A 23,086-nucleotide genomic window follows, 5' to 3' on the forward strand; every position below is an offset into this window, starting at 1 on the left:
GAACAAGTTTATTGTCACTGATTTGCTGAAATTCTCAGTGGCACATTCTCTCTTTATATCTTTCCTTCCTTAGACAAATGACCCTGTCACCAATATATGCCATGCAGCGGACAAGCAGCTCTTCACCTTAGTTGAATGGGCCAAGCGAATCCCCCACTTCTCAGAGCTGACACTGGAAGACCAAGTGATTCTTCTGCGGGCAGGTAAAATTCTTTGGTTCTCAGAATCCCCAAATGCTCCTGTTTATCTGAATCTTGCATTATTCCTTTGTTTCTCCCTACAGCATCCTGGAGATGTCTGCTGATTTCTTTGGGGTGCTTTAGTATGTCACAAAGTTACCCGCGGGCTGCCACCTAATGGCTTTGTCCTGGGGAACAAAATAATTGTGTTAAGAGGCTGCACCAAACACCATGGTGACAGTATCCTCATGTTCTGGTGTCAGTGGCCTCATGTATTGGTGCTACATAGCAATGTTGCAAGGTCCATAATAAAACAGGGGCTCCTTAATTGTGCCATGAGCCAAACTGGCAGAGCTTGGAAAAACTGGGCCTTAGCAACGAACCACCAGCCTTGGGGCTAGTGGTGCAGGCATTGTGAGGTGCTAAAGGGGTGTGCAAAGGCTCTGATCCAAAGCCCATTGGAGTCTTCCCATTGATTTCAGGGGCTTTGGATCGGGCCCCAGTAACTTACTAATGTCATCTGGGAAAGACTGGCTGCTAACAGAATATGGCTCAGTCCTTCTCTTTCCTTGTTCATGAAAGTGTATTTTGTTTGGTTAATGGAGCTACGGAATGTGTCCTTCTCCTGTACGAAAAAACAGCTTCTAGTACAAGGGTAAGAGAAAATTGGAGGGACACGATTTTAGGAAGAAGCAGATTTTTTTTTTCCCCAAACGTTTTCTGTTGTTGCTTCTCCTGTGTTTTCTGGGCTGTTGGGAAACCTGCCCCGTCCCCTCCTGGCTGCCCTTTCGCCAGCCATTGGGCTCAGAAATCATGAGTCAGATTCCCCCCACCCCGTCACCCTGAAAGCCATTGGCTTCACCTGGGTTCTGAGTCATGCGCCTCTCGGGAGATGCCTCCTATCTTCATTTTGGGTGTGATCATTTCAGGGTCCAGTTCATCCCTACCTATGTGTGCAGAAACGCTGGCTGCTCAGAGGGGGCTCTGCTTGCCCTGAGGGAGCTGCTGTTCTAGTCCTCTCCTAAGCCCTGCGGGTGGAGAATCTCCTTATCACACTCCTGTCCGTCCCTCCCAACTCCTCTCTGTCAGCTTCCTGGCCTCACATTGCCCCTCTGGGATCCCCCACAGTCTCCAGCCCCCCACATGTCCCAGCATCCTACTCCTCACTGCCTGCCTCCAGCCTCCCTTTCAGCCCTTTGTTAATTACACGGGAGGGCTGGAATTTCCTAAGATGCCATGGGGCTGAAGACACCTCTCCCATTACATCTCTGCAGAGGGGCTGGTGTAATGGAGCCTGCACTGGTCCCTGCATGCAGCCCTGATTTAAAGGGACGGTGCCCTGTGTTTCAGTGGGGAGCTGCTGGCATCGCACATTCACCTGTCTCTTGCTCTTGCAGGTTGGAATGAGCTGCTCATTGCCTCGTTCTCCCATCGCTCGGTGACCGTGCAAGATGGCATCCTGCTCGCCACAGGCTTACACGTGCACCGCAGCAGCGCACACAGTGCCGGTGTGGGCTCCATTTTCGACAGGTATTGCCTCCGTTTCTCTGCTATCACCTAGAGTGACATCTGTTCCCCTCCATGCAAGGTCATGCCTAAGGGAGACCTGCCACGTATTCCTGCTAACATCTCCCCTTGACACTGGGCCTTTGCCCCCAGGTGTTTCACAAGCCATGTACGCAGCATTGCCCCCATGTCATCTCCATGGTCCCCCCCCATAATAAAGATAGCAGCTTCCATTCCAAGCTAGATCACCATTTTCTTAGGCTCCTATTCAGCTGCTGCTAATGCAGACCCCACAGCTGGCCATGCCTGAATGCACCAGCCTAGACAATGGTTATGCCAATAAACCTGTAATCTCACAAGAGTCATCTGAGTGCTTTGCCAGCGCTGATCTATGGAGCATTCCACCCCAGATCGCCATGGTGTTGCATTTAATGCTAGATGCAGACCTTACCATCCATACGGTCTCTGTCTGTCTGCTTGTGTCTTCAATGTGCAGAGTTCTGACAGAATTAGTGTCTAAAATGAAAGACATGCAGATGGATAAGTCTGAGCTGGGATGCCTGCGAGCCATTGTCCTGTTTAACCCAGGTAAGTCTTGGTGGTAATGGATGCTTCAAGGCTCTTTCACGTACCACCCTCAAAGGCCCCCTCTAATAATTCTTATTGGCATTCAGCAACATCCAGGGGAGATGCTTTCTGGATTATTATGCATCCTCTTATTGTTATGGTCATTCATACTATGCTGTGTCTGTGAGTGTGTCCCACCACAAGGTGTGCGTTCACCATTACCATCTACTAGGAGGAAGGTCAGACTCTCTCAAGGGTGTAGGAATATGTCATCCTCTAGTGGCTAAATATGGTGCATATGCTACTGCCAGGGGCGGCTTTAGCCATTTCGCCGCCCCAAGCACGGCAGCACGCCACAGGGGGCGCTCTGCTGGTCGCCGGTCCCGCGGCTCCAGTGGACCTCCCGCAGACGTGCCTGCGGAGGGTCCACTGGTTCCGCGGCTCCGGTGGACCTCCCGCAGGCATGCCTGCGGATGCTCCACCGAAGCCACGGGACCAGCGGACCCTCCGCAGGCACGTCTGCGGGAGGTCCACTGGAGCCACCTGCCACCCTCCTGGCGACCGGCAGAGCGCCCCCTGCAGCATGCCGCCCCAAGCACGCCCTTGGCGTGCTGGGGCCTGGAGCCACCCCTGGCTACTGCTCTGATTTCTTTAGAACATGTTAAGATCATGTTGTCCTCTGGCTGCTGCAACCTCCAGGAGATGTAAGCCCTAATATGGCTAGACAAAAGTGAGTGTTACTGATCCATGAGAAGACCTTCCCTCTTATCCCATGACTGTGTACTTTGCTTAAGAGGCTTTGGTGAGGAACCTTGTCAAAGGCTTTCTGATCGTCCAAGTACACTATATCCACTGGATCATGCTTGGCCACATGTTTCTTGACCCCCTCAAAGAATTCTGATAGATTGGTGAGTTAAGGGTAAGATTTAGTCATGGGTATTTTTAGTAAAAGTCATGGACAGGTGTGATGGAGTCCCAGGGGAGCCAACTGAAGTCACTCAATTAGGGTGAACTGCAAAGAATGGGGCAGACAATCCCCAAAGCTGGTGGATATTCCAATACTTAGATTTACCAAGCCAGAACAAAACAGCTTCACTGGTTACCCAGAAGCCAACAACAGTTCCCATAAAGCAACCCAACCTTAGGCCGACACCCAGACACCCAAGTCAAATATGATGAGGATTACTGAAAATCTTATTTATCATATAAAAAAGTTCTACCAATCCCAAAGGATTGGACACATTACCTCCCAGGTTAATTAATATTTCAGATCTTACCCAAATACAATTCTTATCAACTAAACTAAAATTTATTCAAAAAGAAAAGAGTGAGTATTGGTTAAAATATGAGTATACATACAGACATGAGTACAATTCAAGCCCAGCAGGCAATTCATCGTGCGTCTCTCCTGGTCATCACAAACTGAACTATCGATATTTCTAATAATAAAATACCCCAATGATAGGGTGACCAGACAGCAAGTGTGAAAATCGGAACGGGGGGCGTGAGGTAATATGAGCCTATATAAGGAAAAGACCCCAAAATTGGGACTGTCCCTATCAAATTGGGACATCTGGTCACCCTACCCATTACTATTACCTGTATGTTCCTAATAACAGGGGTCCCCTCCTCCAGAGGGGTATATTCAGTGTAAGAGGGTACCATGACATCACCTGAAAGGAGGGTCCCAACTATGGGATTATTTCCCTTTGCTCCATCTTTATGTTTTCCTTCCCCAAGACTTTCACCCTCCTCAACAGCACAGAGGCTGTCAGACTGGGGGTGGGACCGTTGTACTGTGACCCTGAAAGTTTCCTCTTGTACCTATCTGTCTCCCTTAGCTCCCCCAGTTCAATCACTCTGGTCTCCAGAGCCTGTACTCAGTTTCTGAGGGCCATGAGCTGCTTGCACCAAATGCACACACACCCCACTTGCCCACAAGGCAGATATCATACCTGCTACATCCAGTGCCATACACTGGATAGCCCACTCTGCTGCTGGATGTCTCCCTGCAGTCTTTGTACTCTTGCAGGGATTTGTTTTGTTTTGGGGGATGGGTATTGGCCTAACCTTACAGTATGTTTATTATGTGTATCTGCATCTCATAACTCCCGTTTGCTAGCTCCAGTGGTTGCTGAGGAGCTGGCTTTTTAACCCCTGTATTGTAAAGAACACATCTCATGTCACCCTCCTTGCAAGTTGCTACCAGTTAGTTCCTTGGACTGCTGGCAAAAACAAGCATCTAGTCCTGAAAATCCAGAAAAATGTTGTGTCCTGGGTTATCAGGTGCCTGGAAAGAATGTGCTTAAGTCTCAGTATCAATGAATCACTGTAGTAGCCTTATGAGCGACATCCAGCTTCACTGAATCAGTAAAGAAAAAGAACTAATCATTACCAGGTTTACAGTGGTGCCATAGGCGCCGACTTATATGGGCTCCCTGGGGCTTTAGCCCCAGGAATGTTCCCAAGCAGGGGCTCTGCTCCACCAATGTTTTCTCCCCTGCTTGGAGCGCGCCACCGCCACCAGGGCTGGAGCTTCCCCCCTCCCCTCCCCTCCCCGCCCAGCCCCAGAGCTTCCCTGCCTGAACGCAGACCAGACAGCGTGTCTCTCTCCCTTGCCTCTGCTGCTGCCGGCTGCTGCCTAAGGGCTAATATAACACAGCAATGCAAGCTGCTGTTGCTTGCTGGAGCACCGGCCTGGGGAGGGGAGCGGAGTGGAGTGGAGGGGGCTGTGCCATGTTTGGCAGCCCTCCCCTCCCCCTACCTGGAGGAGACGCAAAGGGGACTTCCGGCCAGGACTTGGAGACTGACCTCACTCACCTGAGCAGCTGCTGGGGCTTCCGTGAGTGTTTGACCCTATGATTCCACCCCCAGCCCCCACTCCTGCCCAGCGCTGGGGAAGGGGCAGCCCCATGCCATCCCCTCCCACCATCCCCCAGTGAAGCTACGGTGAGGGGCAGCAGGCTTCAGCCTGTAGCAGGGGTCAGGGAGGCAGGAAGCCATATGTGAAGGCAGTGCCCCTCCCCTCAGCACCCACCCACCACAGGGCAGATGGGGGAGGGGATTCATAGACCTACCTGAGCAGCTGGGGCTTGGGTGAATTTTGTGACACCCGTCCCTGCTCCCCCGCCCCATAGCCATCACTGTGCAGACCCCACTTCTGCCCCATGCTGGGCAAGGGGCAGCCCCATCCACAGTGAAGTTATGGTGAGGGGCAGCAACATGGAAGGCCACCTATGATGGCAAACCCCCCCACCCCCTAGTACCCATCATAGGGGAGGGGAGTGAGCTTTCTGGACCTGAGAGGGGGCCTAGGAGCATGTGCAGTGACTGTGGTGCAGAGTGAGTGTGCTCTGGGGAGCAGGGGGGCAGGTCCCTCCCCTGGAGCTTGCTGCTGCCAGTGGTGGTGATGGGGAGTCCTCTCTGGCACTAGCCCTGGGGCAGCCTGTCTGCACCCCAAGTTCCTCATCCTCAGCCCTGCCTCACCCCAAAGCCTGCACCCCCAGCACCGAGCACGCTCCTGCACTGTGAACCCCTCATCCCCAGCCCCACCCCAGAACCCTCACCTGAGGGGAAAAACGTGCAACTTAAATTTGGTGGTCAGTTTGGAGTATCATTGTATTTAGCACAATATTTGATTATTTTACACCCTTCAAAGTATGTAACTGGTCATATACAGATGTTTTCTCTGAATACTGTCTGTGTGCCTCAGTTTCCCCAATGCATTTCTTAAGGCTCTAGATGGTGGGATAAGGGGGTGTGATTGTTGTAAAGCCCTAGAGGGCCAGTGTGATGCCGTCTGCACAGATAATGGCTGCAACCCTGCCTCCAGGCAACTGATGGCCTGGGCCACCCCCCTGCAAGGTGCCAACTGAAGGTGTTGGAGAACAAAGAGATCAGGTGGCCTCCTAATGCCTGGAAAAAAGACAAAGGCCAGAGGAGGGAGTGTCAGTGCCTGTGCAGACTTCCGGGAAGCACATGGGGTGGAAGGGGATGCTGGGATGCTTTGGAACAACTCCATACAAAGCCAGTCAGGACTCTGGGAGAGCCTCCTCTCTGAGCATACTGTCTCCAGGGCAAGAAGCTTACACCTTTCTGGGTCTGACCTCGGAGCATTCATCCCTTCCACACTGTGCACTTTCCGCAGCGAGTGTGCCCAGGCAGGTCCTGGGGCAACCAGAGGTCCCTGCACCCCAACTCCGCAGTCAGATGGGACTCTCAGCCAGACAGTAAAACAGAAGGTTTATTAGATGACAGGGATACAGTCTAAAACAGAGCTTGTAGGTATAGAAAACAGGACCCCTCAGTCAGGTCCATCTTGGGGGGTGGGGAGCCCAGACCCAAATTCTGGGCCTCTCCCAATTTCCCCAGCCAGCTCCAAACTGACACTCCCTCCTCTGGCCTTTGTGTCTCTTCTGGACAAGGAGGCCACCTGATCTCTTTGTCCCCAACACCGTCAGTTGGCACTTTGCAGGGGAAACTGAGGCACCCACACAGTATTCAGAGAAAACATTAAGAACATTCCCACTTTGTCACAACAGGTGCAACAAAATTTAATACTGTATATTGAAGCAGGCAAGTGCTGCTTCTGACTTTCCACTTTTAATTGACCCTTGTAATCTTGTGGTGCTGACGCATTGTAGCTTCATTTTATATCAGCTTACAGGGTGAGAGCGGCGGGGGGGGGGACCACCATTTTGGGCCCCACCAAAAATTATACGAACCTGCCGCCTATGGGCCCACACTCAGAAGAGGGTCGGCGCCTGAACCATGGCCCCATCCTCTCTGCCTCTTCCCCCTCCCACCCCATGTGAGTGGCAGGCAGAGCCTCAGGGGGAAGAGGCCAAGCGGGGGTGGGGCCTCAGGGTGGAGTGGGGGGCGGGGCCCACAAAAGGGTAATCCAACTCTGGAACTAATCACTGACAAAGAGCATCCTGGCCCTGGGTGAAACCTAGATTGTGCCCTACCTCAGTAGTGCATCCGAAGCGTTGCTCAGAAAGGAACCTTTCCGTGATATTGCACATTCTGTAGCTGTGGAAGAGGAGGCCAAATTCCATGCCAGGGTACTGGGAATTCGGTAGGTAGCACTCTTATCTTCCTTTCCTGCAATAGCTCACCAAGCTAGAGTGGGGTTCCACTGTGCTAGGTGCTGTATGCATACACATGGGAGAGCTGAGACTCTAGAGAGACAAGAGGAGAACCAGAGAGTTGTCCAAGGTTGCAGATCCAGGTATGGAAGCCAGCTCTCATCACTGTCAGTTCAGTGCTTTCTCCATCAGACCACAGTTCTCCCCCAAGTGTGGTGGCCGGGGTCCTGTGCTACTGGAATTGTTGCCCTCTGTTCCCTTGGCCATCTCAGTACCCGGTAACAGAACCAACTGTGCTACCTGCAGAGACCAGTTATGTCCACTTGCAGGCTCTGTTGGAGTAGCACAGGGCAGCCTGGGGTGGGCTCATCACTTTGGAAATTACAGCCATACTTCAGAGCACTTCACGTTCCAGAGCAACTGCTATTTTGTATGGAAAAGAATGGCAGGTTCAATCCCCAAACCGATTAAGATCCTTTCAGTGTGGTGGGGAATAGATAGACAGATATTGTCTTTGTGTGTGTGTGTGTGTGTGTGTGTGTGTGTGTACAAATATATGTAAATATGCTAAAATCTACATAAAAAGAACATGATTTAGGGTGCAAAAGGGAAGTACTTGAAAGTTAGGAAATATCCGATTTACAGTTTTTCACACACAGCCTTGATTCTGTCCAGCCTGTGTGCGGAATGAGGCAGTATGAGATCATATCATTAAAGACTGTATCATAATGCACACTCAGAGACTGTCCCTAACTATGTGTATGTACAACACCTAACATCCTGGGGAAGCTGTTAGGTGCCACTGTATAATATGACAGATAATATTAATGAAGAAAGTCTGCCGGAGGGGAGAGACTGCTGCCAGCTCACAGGAGCCATCTCCAGCTCTTTTCTAGTGATTGATCATCTTGTTCAGCTGTGAACCAAACGAAGTGTGAAACGTCAACTCTGCAATGATTTCCTTCTTGCTTTGGGTTTCTCCCTGGTCCAGATGCCAAGGGCTTGTCCAGTCCCTTCGAGGTGGAGTCCCTACGAGAAAAGGTCTATGCCACGCTCGAAGCATATACAAAGCAGAAGTACCCTGAACAACCTGGAAGGTAAATATTGAGTAGCACAGTGCTGCATCTCTGTCTCTAGCAGACACATGTGGCACACTCCCTGAGGGGTGTGGAATAGTGAGATTTGCACCAAGCAATTCTTTGTTCTGCCTTTGCTAGGAGTGCAGGAATCTGTGGAGAGCTGGCTAGAAAATGTGTTTTCCCTGCTGGAAATTTGGATGAACAGTAAAAATTTTACCAACACTTTCAGTAGAATAAAATGACTTTGTGTCAGCAAAATTGCAGCCCCAAACTGGAGAATTTTTGGCTGAAAACCAAAAAAAAAGGTCTGGTTTTGGCTGAAATTTGTTGTTTCTCTGATGAAAAATTATAGCTGGTTCAAGGAAAGAAGACATTTCTGTAACCCACCTGATCCTATCTCTGGTCCTCTACACCAGCAGTGTCCTCTTGCCACTACAGGAGCCCATTGCAATTCGTTCTCCTGGGTTGTACAACACTACCCTCTTCTGGCTAGTTTCTAGAAATGCCGGCGCACATAACATCATATTGCTATTTAAGCCACCTAAGAAGCAAGGTGCTGCCAGCATTGCGATTTTTGGCTACAGATTTGTGTGCTACAGAAAGGAAGTGGGACATGGATAAAGTTCAGTCAGCTGTAAATGTGGCCACGTTTGGTCCATAATACAATGGAAGCGGGTGGGCAGAGGAGGTTGATAATAGGCTATGAAGGTTTTTTAGGGGCAATCCATTTTTAAACAGAGTTCAACAATGATTTTAGTGGCATGTTTTAGCTCTAGATCACTACTTCAAGCCCTGGCTGGGGGAGACTCCAAACTCTTTTTGGCCTTGGAGGTTTGAAAATGTGGGATAAAAAATTCTCCCTCTTTTGTTCTCCAAAGACCTGCTGGTTTTTACCATCCAGCTGTCCCCATGTATCCTGCTCAGCTGCTGAAATTTGCCCCAAATGTTCCAAATAAAGAGAGGGGTTTGTAGTGCTTTTAACACAGTTGAGTTGAGTCCCTGGGATTCTGATCAGATTAAACAGAGGAGCAAAGGAACCAGCAGCTGAATTAAGTGACAGGCTTTCCCACTGTGAGATGAAATTATGAGAAGGAAAATGTAGGGTGAGCATCAGACAGCTTCCAGATGTATGTGGCTTGTGAAATAATCTCCCAAGGGACGTCATAGAATCCCTGTCTTATTTAAAACTAGACTGGACAGAACAGTGGCCGTTAAAAAAGCTAATGCGGTCTTGGGTTGCATTAGGCGAGGTATTTCTAGTAGGGATAAGGAGGTACTAGTCCCTTATATATATAGGCGCTGGAGACTCATTTTTATTGTGTGTGTGTGTTTTTTGGTCTCCATGTTTAGAAGAAGATGAAATCAAACAGGAACAGGTACAAGAGAAGAATGACTAATGATCCGAAGAATGAAAGGCCTTTCGTATGAAAAGGAGACTTGAGGAGCTCCTTTTTTTTTGTTTTGAGAAGAAGAGAGAGAGGAGAGGATATATATACACACTTTAAATATATAGGGAAAATAAAGGGGGGAAGAAGAAGAATTATTCCAGCTCAGTGCACATGTGGACAAACGGATATAAACTGTAAACAGTCACAGGCAGAGAAATTAGGCGAAGGTTTTAGGCGGTTTTAAGAGTGCAGGTGGGAGGCAGTAACAGTTCAGAACAGTGGGGGACAAGAAGGACCTCCAAAGGATTAAGATGACTTTAATTAAGGATGATATATGTGGAGATGATGGATAGTGAATAGGTCAGGGGCTTAGTCAATAGGTCAATTATACCTTTGATCTAGTTTTTTTGGAGAGTCTGGCTGAGAGTCTGCAGCCTCTTGCCCGCATTCAGCCATGTTTGGGGGGAAGGGGAAGGGGAATTTTTTTTCCTTTGGGATTGGCTGGCTGGCCCTTTTCCCCTTCCTCTGGGGCAGGGGTGGGGGGGGGGGGGTGGGGTGGGGTGGTGGGTGGATGGGTGGATCGGCTTGCATGGGTCAGGAGGTCAGGAAGATGATCCCTTTCTGATCTTCTATGATTTGATTCTATGATTCTATGATTAGACCATGTAGCGAAATATTTTCGGTGAATAGTAGATTGCATTTTGGGGGGCACTGAAACTCCTTGCAAATTCAGGTCAAATCGGTGAATCGTTTTTGGCTGAAAAAAATGTAAGAAAAATCAAAACGTTTTGTTTTGACTTTTTGGTTCAAAATAGCATTTCATTTTGAAATTTCACTATTTTAAAAAATGGTGAAAAGCACCCAAAACAAAAAAACCAAGAAAAACAACAAAATCATTTCAGGTCAGAAAAAAGGTATTGTTTGGGGTCCCCCCTCGCCCCCCACTGATTTTGGAGAGAGAAAATGAAAAAGAAAATCAGTTTTTTGTTTGAACCTAACTGAATTTTTCTCCTGGATTTTTCAGTTCAGTCCCTGAAATGGAAAAAAATCAGTTATTTGCTCAGTTCTGTGTAGCAGTGTGGGGGACAATCCTGCATTGACAGGGATACAGTGCTATGACTGTAGAGGTACATGTAGAAGAGGCAGTGTGAGCTAATGGATAGGGCACTGGCTGGGAATCAGGAGACATGGATTCTGTTCTTGGCTCTGCTACTGACCTTGGGTGAAAGGCTTCACCTCTTTGTTTCCTTTCCTTCACAGATCTTGTCTATTTAGATTGTAAGCGCTTCAGAGCAGGCGCTGCTCCTTACTGTGAGTTTGTGCAGCCCCCGCACAATGGTGCCTTGATCTTGGTTACACTCTACTGGAATAATAATGACAATAGTCCTTTCCCATCTCTAACTTCTGTGATTCCGTGGCCTTTTCTTCCAGATTTGCCAAACTCCTCCTCCGGCTGCCGGCGCTGAGATCCATCGGGCTGAAATGCCTCGAGCACCTCTTCTTCTTCAAGCTGATCGGGGACACGCCCATCGACACCTTTCTCATGGAGATGCTCGAGACCCCACTCCAGATCACCTGACCCTGTTGCTGGGAGGGAGATGGTAGAGGACAGTTTAGGATATCGTGGACCCACATCAGCTCCTGCCCAGTCTTCCTGCCCCTGCCCTGTACTGCGACAGCTTGTAATCAAGAGAGAGGCTTTATAAACCCTCAGATCTTTTTAGGTGGGAATATTTGTACAGAGACGAATTGACTCATCAGACCCTCTCCTTGCCAGCTGTGGAATCGCTGCAGTTTATCAGAGCGCTAACAAGACCCTTCCCCCCTGTACATGTAATCGGTTTAAATTATTTTTTCACTTGCAATAAAAGCAAAAAAATAAATTAAAATAATATATACGAGATCGGCCTGGATCAGAGCCGAGAGTGTGTTATTCTGTCACGCTGGGATGCATTTGACACAGAGTTTGGGAGAGGGAAGGGGATGGATAACCCCGGGGCTTAGGCATGGGCTAGATCTGAAGCAACACACTGGGAAACAGTTACTGGTGTGGTCCAGTGGATAGCATGCCAGGCTAGGACTCTGGGGATGTAGGTTCTGTTCCTAGCTCTACTACCAACTTGCTGTAGGACCTTGTCTACCTCCATTTCCCCACCCACCCTTTGTCTAGCTTGTAAGATCTTTGGGATGTGTGTGGGGCCTAGCCCCAGGAGGTTCTGAGCTTGGCTGGGGGCTCCAGGCATCACAGCTTCTCTGGGGAGTCCCAGATTAGTTCCTAGCAGAGAGGGGGGTCTCCACCACAAAAGCACTAGCTGCAGGGGTCATCTGAGCAGCAGCTATGCTAAGGATTTTATTGTAGCAGCACCTAGAGATGGCCGTGGAGATTGGGGACCAGACACAGGTCTTACAAGGGGGGAGAAAATCCCATTTTTACAGATGGGGAACTGGGGCCCAGAGAGATTCAGTGACTTGCCCGAGGTCACATGGCATCTGTGGCAGAGCCAGGAATTAAACTCAGCTCTCTTGAGCCCCAGTGCAGCACTCTGGGTACAAAACTGTCCTCCCTCTCTTCCAGCATTGATCTTCCCTCTCCTCCTCAGAAATGGCTCGTTTTGTCAGGCGGGTGTGGTGGGACCCTCATGGGCTGGAGTGGAGGGAGCCTGCACAGCTGATGCCCCTTCTGCCTACTAGCTCAGCCAGGCTTTGCTGCAGCATCCACCAGTGCAGTACCTGAGTCCAGAACTTCAACTCGTCTGGTGCCAAATTGCACATGAGCCCAGGAAGGACGCCATCACATGTGACCCTACTCTGTGCTCATGTCGCAAAACCCCCACAGCTGCACCCTCTCCTCCCCACACAGGCCTGCCACGTCCTGCGAGCCAGGAACCAGGCTGCAGCAGGTGAGCGCAGACAGGGCTCGCCTTAAAGCACCATTCCCTAGCTGGGGGCCTGTGCAAAGCCTGAGCCTTTAAGCCCCCTGCTGCAAAACGCCAGTGCCTGACCCACACCCAGCTGAGTGCAAGGGGACCAGAAGCCATGCCCATGGGCAAAATGGCTGCCACTCGATGGCTCAGGAGCCAGGATGAGACGCAGGGCCTAGGAAGGACAGGAGAGACACTGGCAAAGGTGGGTGAAAGGAGGTGGGGCGGCAGGGCACTGGGAGAAGCAGGAGGCAGATTTAGGCAATGTGAGGGGTGGAAGCAAGTGGAAAGAAAGTGATGGGGGAAAGGGTTGGATGGCAGCCCTCCTGGGGGCAGTGATGGAGGGGGAAGGGAGCAGGTGGCAGAGAAGAGGCTGGGAGAAAACAGTAATAGGCAATGGAGAGCAGCAATTCCCCTATCTCGGGAGGGAGGAGACAGTACGTGGAGTCAGCCAGGGAGATGGCGAGTGCAATGCACAGTAAAGGTGGACTGTGCAACCTGCAATTCTCACCCACGCCCTGGCGGAGGCATAGAGGGGAGTTCTAACCACTCCCCAGCCTGCCTTGTGTCAGAAGCGCTGCTGCCACCACAGCGTAGAGTGACCAGATGTCCCGATTTTATAGGGACAGTCCCGATATTTGGGGCTTTGTCTTATATAGGTGCCTATTACGCCCCAACCCCCTGTCCCGATTTTTCACACTTGCTGTCTGGTCACCCTACCACAGCGAGACTGGCTTGCCAGGGCCCCAGTGAAAGTAATTACCCTGCGGAGACTAGCCCTGAGCCCATTCGTCACGGCCAGCTTAGGGGGCTCCAGCCCTCGGGGTAGGGCTTGCCCCCGTTGTACTCCAGTCATGAACATCACTCGCTCTGGCTGGCCATTGTTAAGCTATTGTAAGCGGCTGAAAAGGGGCTCGGCCTTTCTCAGCTGGAAACTGGTCCGAATTAAAGCACACAAAGCAACCAGTTGGCTGCAATGAGGGTGGGTGGATTGGGTGGGGGGAGGAGGGGGCAGTCATGGGCTATGCAGCCATTTGCCTCGTGAGGAGGCTGGTTCAAATGCAGGCAAATGTAGGGCTCAGGCTGCAAGGTGCTGAGTGCCCTGGCTGCCCTAGGCCCGTGTACAGCAGTTGTATGGCAACGTGGGGAGAGGGAGGGAACAGGCCCCACAGTTGAGCACCCAGTGGCTTGCAGGCCCAAGCCCTTACTGTTGTGGGAACGCTGTTATTCTCTGCAGGGGGGTTGGCCGCAGCGGTCTCTGGAGATGAGCCTTGTTCCTTGGCCATGGATGTTCACAGCGCCCAGGTAGCACAAATGGGCACCTTTTGTGGGCAGTCCAAACCCTGAGGCCTGATCTACCCCCTCGCCTGAGTGGGGTCCCTCCATGCTAGGGTCAGGGGGGTACACGTGGAACGTGCAGGGTCACTGCCCATGCTGGACCAGTTCCGTGGGTGCTGCTCCAGTGTCCTTGCCTAGCACTGGCTGACAGCATCCGTCTAATGGCTTTTCACTCAGCCGAAGTGTGTAACCAGGGCAGCCCCAGTCCAGGGCCAGGCTTAACAATTGGAGCCAAAGCCCCAGCTTCCTGTGGCAGGAGGACGGCCCAGTGGTTAGGGCACTGACATGGGACCCATGGGTTCGATTACCTGGTCTGCTAAGGTGACTATGGGCATGTCACTTAGCTTCTCTGTGCCGCACTGTACAGTGGGGACGTTAGCCCTGCCCTGCCTCACAGGAGGTGTGTGAGGGTAAAGATGATGAGGTGCTCAGGCACTAGGGTGATGGGGGCCTGCTGGGTACCTGGAGAGACAGACACTGGGGTAATGCCAAAGAAATAAGAGCTACCTGGGACGTGCAGCAGCCTGGTGTTCTGAAAGATGGGCTTTGCCTCCACCAGTGGGTGCTCTGGTTTCTGCAGGTCCAGCCTAAGAGCCATTGGGCCTGGCTTCTGAGTGTGCAGAGCAGCCCTGGCTCCCAGTGGGGGTGAACAGAGCTGCATGCTGAGTGGTTCCTAAGACAGCCAGTCCCCCAAGCTGCACAGCTGTCCATCCCTTAGCAGCATCTTCAATCGTGACTAAAAATGCTGTTGTTAGAGCAATGGCCCCATTCCCCCCACCTCCCCCAACCCAGGAAAAGCTCAGCACGGATCGGAATAATTCACCTGGCTTTAAATGTGACCTGGTGTAAGGATCAAGTGCTGGAAACCCAGTGGCTAATGGAGAGAAATGCAGGTGGGCTTGGCTGGCAACCTCCTGGGTCCACATAGCGGAGGGCCTGAGTGCAAGAAGCCACCAGAGCCCTGGTCCACCCCTGACCATATACCTCCTACTATCACCAACATGTAATCCTACCAACATGAGCTGGGCTTATGCTTCCCAGACTCCAGGCAGCTGTGCTGCCAAGGGAATAATCAGTAAAGGAAAAACCAGCGCGCTGGGACCACCTTGCAGTAATGCTAGGCCATTCATTCACATGGCTATTAGTCCATCCAACAAATGTGCTGGCATTTAGAGCTACAGGATATTTGTTTGTGGGGATCCTAATATTTAGATGAGACCTGAACCCACCCCCATCATCCCAGCACGAGTATTGCCAACCCTCAGAATTGAAAAATCACAAGCCAGGGCCTCAGAAATCATGAGATTGAAACAAAATGTTGAGTTCTCTGTATTTACCTTTGGGGTCTGGTTTTAAAGTGTTTCTCTGCAACCATGAGGGCTAGAAACTTGCTTTTTTAGTTTAAATGGAAGCTGAGAGTCTCACATAATCCCAGGACTTCAGGAGCTGGGGCTTTAAAACACCAAATACTGTGAGACTTACAATAAAATCACTGCAATCCTGACTCAGCCTCCCACCAACCCCTCCTCCACCTGAGGAAACTGAATCAAAGGACTAGACTTTGCCACACCAGTTAACACACTGGAGTTATTTCACCCAAGCTAGCCTAGCAGAGCCTACTGGATTAGCTGCTGAGGAGCTCCAGCTGCTGCATCCCCACACAGCTGTACTAGCTGGAGCATCGGCAGCAATTAAGGTTCAATCTGTGCTGGGCCAGCTAGTTTGAACTGAAAGCACCGTGGAAATTGAACTAGCCATTCTGGTGCATGGCCAGAAGTTAGGTTAGAAGTCCAGCAAACACTGCAGTGAAGAAAAGCCCCAAGTGTCTAGCCCTTGTGAAGAAAACCTTCCACAAATAAAATGGGCGAGTGATACCTGCCTGTCTGCAACCAGCCTGAACCATGAGCTCTGGGACAGCTGAGAACTGATCTGTTCTGATGTGCTCCTCCTAGTCTAGTAACGATTATCCCCCGGGAGATCGCTGTGCTGTTAAAGACTCCGAGCCTGATCTGGGAAGCATCAGTGACTAGTCTCTTAGTTTTATGACTGTGGCCTTGAGGCCCAGCACAAACACAGAACAAAAACTCTACACTGCCCCTTGGCTCCTTTTGCTTCCTCCAGACACACAGTACGTCCTCCCCAGTCTATTGTACTTTGGAGCGATCTGCTCCTGGGAGAACTTCTTACCCATCAGGTAAACGCTGCCAAAGGAAGACAAGAATGTGTGACTTTCCCCTGAGCTTCCACAATGGTCACTGTGCTCCATGATAGACAGGCTTACAAAGAACCGCCCTGAGGTCATGTCTACACTGCACATTAAACCTTGGTTCTGATTCAGGTATGAGCCCAAGCTTCCCTTCTGTCCACACACACATCAGTCTGACTCTGGTCAGCAAGCACTCAGGACCCAGATCCTAGGACCCTGCTACAGGGGTAGGTCAGAGCCCAAGTTCAGCAATGACTCACTCCAAGCCCTGTCATTTTTGCAGTGTGGACGCAGGTGAAGCCACAGGCCTGAGTCAGAAGGTCTGTGTAGTGCCATATGGACGCATTGGCACAGCTGTGAGAGCCAGGCCCAGCAGTGTAAATCTGGGCTTGGAAACACAGAGTCCACAAGCATGGGTTTAAGTGTGTGCAGTGTAGACATACCCAACGAGGGAGCTGAGAGACAAATACTAATTGCCAGCTCTTTAGGGCAGGGACTGTGTCTTCCTGGGTGACTGGAAAGTGGCTAGTATAGTAGGGCAATGTTATTAACTGTCTGGTAATTATTTAATATCAACCTCCAATACTGATCTCTCCTCATAGACTCATAGACTTTAAGGTCAGAAGGGACCATTATGATCATCTAGTCTGACCTCCTGCACAATGCACAATGCAGGCCACACAATCTCACACATCCACTTCTATAACAAACTCCTAAGCTATGTCTGAGTTATTGAAGTCCTAGCATCAAATACATTTAGTTTTAAATACTTTCAGTTGTTTTCCACTAGGGGGCTCCCTAGGACACATCTTTCCCGGTTTGATTTTTCAGGCACTGAAATCAGCATGTACTAGCAAGCAGCCCTCGCTAAGCTGGCTACCTTCAGCAGAGGCAGGGGTCAGCCTTCACTCCTGCTGCAGCTGAGTCCCCTAATCCGATTTCTGGCCTTTAGAAGCATTACACGGCAATGGAATGGCTGCTGAGCCCTTTCTAATTGCCATCGCTTGAGGAGGAGGAGGAGAGCTGAGGGCGAAGAGAAAAGCTTGCTGAGGTGTTGGGTCAAATTCTCAGCTGGTGTAGATTGTTGTAGTGCTGATGAAGTCTGTTTACACCTGCTCGTGGTCTGGCCCTGTATGGGGGGGAGGGGCACAAAAGATGAGGGAGATGAAAGCACAAGGAAATTTTCTCCCTTCCGTTGTGCACTAGAACCTAGCACAACCTGATTCTTGGGCTCCCCATTTGAAAGGGTGGGGGGAGTCTCATGTGCACAGGCTACACCCCAGAAGTGGGCAGGCACTTGGCCCTGCCCCCATTGCACCGACCAGTGGTGCCTGGCTGGTCTGGGGCGGGGGGCAGTGGTACAGTGCTATGGGAAAGGCGGGAACAAGGCCTGCACTGGCACCCACTCCCCCAGCATTCCCTGGAGCATTGTGACTGGTTTGGGCACAGCACCCCCTAGTGGACAAGAGAGATGGAGTTGTTACCCCACCTCCAGTCAGCTGGCAAGGTAACGCCCCCTAGTGGAGAGCCCCTCCTTACTTGGTGTGGGCCATGGCTTATAGACACTTTTTGACCTTAGTTTTGACCAGAGGTAGGCAACCTATGGCACGTGTGCCGAAGGCGGCACTTGAGCTGATTTTCAGTGGCACTCACACTGCCTGGGTCCTGGCCACCAGTCCAGGGGACTCTGCATTTTAATTTAATTTTAAATGAAGCTTCTTAAACATTAAAAAAACCTTATTTACTTTATATACAACAATAGTTTAGTTATATATTATAGACTTATAGAAAGAGACCTTCTAAAAACGTTAAAATGTATTACTGGCATGCAAAACCTTAAATTAAGTGAATAAATGAAGACTCGACACAACACTTCTGAAAGGTTGCCGACCCCTGGTTTTTCCAAATGTTACCCTAGTCAAGCATCAGTGATTCTAGTACACAGTAGTGCCAGGGCCAACCAATCAAAAACCATCATCATCATTGTTATTATATCATTGCAATAATGCCTGGGAACCCCAGTCATGGATCATGACCCCATTGTGCTAGGTGCTGTACAGACACAGAACAAAGACAGTTTCTGCCCCAAAGAGTTAATCATCTAATCTAGTCAGCCCTAAAATATCATGAGATTGACTTAAAAATCACAAGTTTTTAAAAACAAATACATTTGGGATTCGTATCCTTTGCCTTCTCTTTCCTGACCCATTAGGGATCACATTTTCAAGCTCTTCTTTGCAACCAGGAGGCCTAGAAATTGACCTTTAAAAAAGATTCTCATAATCCCATGCCTCCAGGAGCTGGGGATTTAAGAAATAAAAAAAGACTAAATATTGTGAAACTTGCATTGGGAAAGAGTCTAAGAAAAGCTAACAAATGCCACTTAAAAACTGCACTACCGCACCCTCCTCCCCAAAAGGGGTAGCACTGGGGGTTTCTTTCTAAATGAGTTAATTAGCATAAATGAGTTAAAGAAATGAATTAATTCTCTAAGTGGAGTTTATCCTTGCAGAATAATTTAGGAAACCTATAAATTCATATATAGCTTAAATAATAATAAATATATGTACTGGTTAATTAATTCCCCCTTTGTATCCTGCCCTGCCCAAAGATCATTGAGAGGCATAGGGGGTCTAGAGATTAGAGCAGGGACCTAGGTGACAGTAAATGGAACTTTAAATCTGAAACTCAAACTTGTCAAAAGTTGTGGAAGTTTTGAAAAGTTACAATGGCAAAAAGATAAAGGAAAAAGAAAAAAAAAGTGTGTGTGTGGGGAATTAGACACCAATCAGTCTACTGCATTCAGTGGCAAAAACAGGGTGAGGGGGAGAAAGGGAGGGAAAACCCAACAAGCAGAAAACCCAACAAGCAGAAATTTCAGTTTAGATGGAACCCCACACCCAAAATTTCAAAATAACCAAGAACTTTTCACCAAAGTTTTCAGTTTTAAAGAAGACCTTTTTAAAAATTAAAAATAAAAGTTTAGCACAAACTTCAACCAGCTCTACATAAGAGCTATGACTGAGACTCTGGGATGTTACTTATCCTCACCTGTAGACAACACAAAGAACCAGCCAGCTGAACTCTTTCTGAGTTGCCAGTTTTGGTTGGACGTATTCCTAGAGGTGTCATCACATGACCTAATCTTTAATTCCTGGAGACTCCAGGACAATCCTGGAAGGTTGGCCATTCAGCATTATTGATCAAGACTGCTGTGCTCAACCAGCTCTCTCTTCTGTTGCTCACTGTGACTGGTTCATTAAACAGGGAAGAGAGAATCATAGATAGGTCAGGGGGGGAGAGAGAGCTCAGTGGTTTGAGTATTGACCCAGGGTTGTGAGTTCAATCCTTGAGGAGGCCACTTAGGGATCTGGGCCAAAAAAATTGGTCCTGCTAGTGAAGGCAGGGGGCTGGACTCAATGACCTTTCAAGGTCCCTTCCAGTTCTAGGAGATTGGTATATCTCCAATTATTACCTATCTAGTCCACTCCCCTGTATTGAGGCAGGACAATATTATCTAGACTATCCCTGTCACATGTTTGTCAAATCAGTTCTTAAAAACCTCCAGCTCCTGGCTCATCTTTTCTGGCCTTTTCACTTCAAGAACCGTTGGCTTCCAATGGACTGTCTCCCAACCATTGTGCTGGTTTTGATTATGAAGTCCATGTCTTCTGGATTTCCTAAAACCCACCAATAGTGGTTCAGATCTTTCTCCATCTTGATTGCTTAAAGCAAGTAGCAGGGATGTTTTGGAGGCATTATCTATACCTGACTTAGCAAGAGGACATGGCCACTTCTCAGACGTGTGGAAGTCTGCCCCTTCCTTAAGCTATCTGTGGATGATGCAATGCTTGCTGTTTACTCCCGGGTCTCTCTCATACACAAACACATCTGCAGAAGATTCTTGAGAAGATAATGTACTTGGATGCCAATCACATCCTACATTTTAGTCAGGTTGTAGGCCTCCCTTGAGGATTATGATCATTGCTATGTTGGTCATAAAGGATGTCTTGCTGGTGTTAAATTGGGGTCAATGGATTCATATAGCCAAGATTTTCAAAAGCACTTTGGCCTAGGCCCTCAAAGACATTTTGTTGCCTAACTCCCATGTATTTCAATGGGAGCTAGGTGGCTAAATATCTTTAAGGATCTGGGCCCTTGTGATGTTGGGTACTCCATGTTTGGGTGTCCAACCTGAAACACTTGAAAGGGGTCTGAATCTCAGAGGTGGGTGCTCTGCATTTCCTGGAAATCAAGACTCTTGGGTGGGTTTCAGGTTAGACACCCCAAATGGCCAGTCACTTCTGGAAATCTTGGGTTCTTCATGTGATGGTCCCTATGTGTATTCCACATGTGCATACGCATGGGCACGGTGCACCGGAATCTGGAATTCCTTCAAAGCAGTGTCCATTGACTTGCACATGCTCAGTTGCTCTCCTTGTTCTCCCATCTGAGAGGTCTCCAGTTTCTTCTTACCACACATGGTGTGAGTCGGCATCGTGTCCTCCTTCACTATTGCGGAATCTGTAAAAATGTAATTGTAGCTAGATTATATTTTAGCACAGGACTTCTAGTTAGTGTATAGTTTATAAGTAGAGTAAAATACCATCCCCAGCTGGGGAGAAACCCTTCTAGTCTCAGGACTATGCCTAGGGTCCTGGTCTTCAAGAACTGAGTCTCCTGCCTTGCTCCTTCTCCATCAGCAACAAGCATCACTGGTGCCTGTACTGTCTGGGTTAAGCACGTCTCTCTGCTAAGTGTAGTATCTATAAATCCTTCTCACCCAGAACTAGAGAGGCCCATGAGCTCCAGCTGAAAAAGTTCCTGATGGAAGAGGCTTTCTTGAGTTTTGGTCATATGCTAGATTTCCCAGAATCCTCTAATACCAGTTCTTGAAACTACTGATCCCACTGAACATGGATTATTGCTTTGATGCCAAAGGGGCATTGCTGGTTTGCCTGGAACTGCCCTCAGGGGATTCTGCCCTACCTAGAAAGCTGGAGTCAGCCAGTGGTAATGAACTACTAATTAGTTTTCATCACCTAGGATTTGGTGTGTGGCATTCCTCTGGGTTTGGCCCTAACTCTCATGTTCTTCACATGATTCTTAGTAAGGCCATTTCTAAACACCAAGTGGGGACACATCCCTTAGGGGAATTCTCTCCTGCAGGAACAGGATCTGTAAATTATGCTGCTATCATCACCATCAGAAAAAAAACCCAACAGCAGTAACCTGAACACTAAAGTCACACATCTCTGGTCACAGGAGAACACAGACACTTCAGTAGGAGAGGCAGTGTTGCCTAGTGGATACAGCACTAGACTGGAACTTGATACCTTGATTCTATTCCAGGCTCAGCTGCTGGATGACCTGGGGCAAGTCATTTCACCTTTCTATGCCCCCGTTTTCCCATCTGTATAATGAGGATAATGCTACTGACTTCTTTTGCAAAGCACTCTGAGATCTACTGGTGAGAAGGGCTAAAAAAGAGCTAAGGATTATTGTTATTGTTACAGACGTCTTAATTCTGTACAGTGATTATAAACCAAGATGATTAAGCACCTTAGAAATACCTGAGAGTTAAATGTGCAATATTTAGCAATAATACAACTGTACAGCTCTTGCTCTTTGGATCCTGAATATTTGGACTAGAAGAATGTTTGGATGCTATTGCTGGAGTGCTCCAATCCTCAACCCCGGGAAAACAGAATTCTTGCAGAAGGGCAAAGGACACCATTAAAAATAATTTGATTAAAAAACAAACAAACCTGTCAGTGCAATAATCAAACGTTCCAATTTAAAGCATTCCGAAGTAAAAAAAATGCCAATAATAATGTTCAACACAAAATCCTAACTTAAATGTGTGTGCTTTGATGCTGACTCAGAAATCTCTGATCATATTCCACTTTTCAGGTAAGACATACCATAGGATTTCCCCCCACAATCTTGGCTATGTATAACTAGCAGAAACTTGTGATTATTATTTTTTTAATCCTTCTATATGTACATTCATTACAATGACATTAGGGTTCAACATATCCTTATTGACACTGATTGAAATGTCCAAGTGTTCAATAATTGTGGGGCTTCACTTTTGGGGCTGTTTCTGAGTGGTTTAGTGCTTAGGGAGGTTTCTGTAGTCTATAGAGCTCATAATGTTGCATGTGATATAATTGTGTAAATGGGATACAAACGGAGTATGAAAGATCACCATGTCATCATCTCGTCCCCTCCCCCCACCTTTTATGTCTCTCTATGCTATAACACTTTTCTGTTCTCACTGTCTTTTGGGACTCAGATGAGTACCAGAGTCATGACACCTGGGAATCAGTTGGGTTACCTTACCAACACGTTAGCCAGAAAAGACAGAGGATGGCTGCCCTGTTTTTCATCCTCAGAGGCCAGGTGAGGCTTGTTGAGAAAAGAAGAGATTGGGGTCAATAGGATCAGATAAATGCAGCTCTCCTCAGGGTAGTGCAATTCCTCCATGGGAGGTTACTGGCCTCCTGAATTTGAATCTTGGGGTTAAACCTTGGAGAACTACAGGCTGGAGAAACAACCCTGTGGGGAAACTGAATTTTGACTTTTGGGCTCTTGTGTTTTGAATGTTTTGGTGCATGTCTGAGCTGGGAAAGGACAAAGAAAACGTGTATTGCCCTTGAGAGAGTGAGACAAAGCCCTTGTGACTTATGTTTGATGAAATCCACTGTAATGCTAGGCCAGTTGGCAGCAGGTAGGATCAAACCTGGGACATCTGGAGTTTAGTGAATGAGCCTCTACTGCATGAGCTAAAAGACACGTCTCTTAGCCAAGAC

At 48.7% G+C, this 23,086-nt stretch overlaps 1 protein-coding gene across 4 annotated transcripts in view; it reads left to right on the plus strand.

The window, feature by feature from the left end:
- The window catches only part of RXRG (retinoid X receptor gamma), a 112,814-nt gene extending 101,103 nt beyond the window's left edge, over positions 1-11,711 (plus strand). For all 4 annotated transcript variants that reach the window (XM_039486053.1, XM_039486056.1, XM_039486055.1 and 1 more), the window contains exons 6-10: positions 74-203; positions 1,577-1,709; positions 2,182-2,273; positions 8,331-8,436; positions 11,238-11,711. In XM_039486053.1, the coding sequence (XP_039341987.1) occupies positions 74-203; positions 1,577-1,709; positions 2,182-2,273; positions 8,331-8,436; positions 11,238-11,385 (609 nt within the window). In that variant the 3' untranslated portion in view covers positions 11,386-11,711. The remainder of the gene's footprint in view (positions 1-73; positions 204-1,576; positions 1,710-2,181; positions 2,274-8,330; positions 8,437-11,237) is intronic.
- The last annotated feature ends 11,375 nt before the right edge of the window (positions 11,712-23,086 follow it).

Source organism: Mauremys reevesii, linkage group 8 (assembly GCF_016161935.1).
Source record: "Mauremys reevesii isolate NIE-2019 linkage group 8, ASM1616193v1, whole genome shotgun sequence".
NCBI classification, from domain to species: Eukaryota; Metazoa; Chordata; order Testudines; family Geoemydidae; genus Mauremys; species Mauremys reevesii.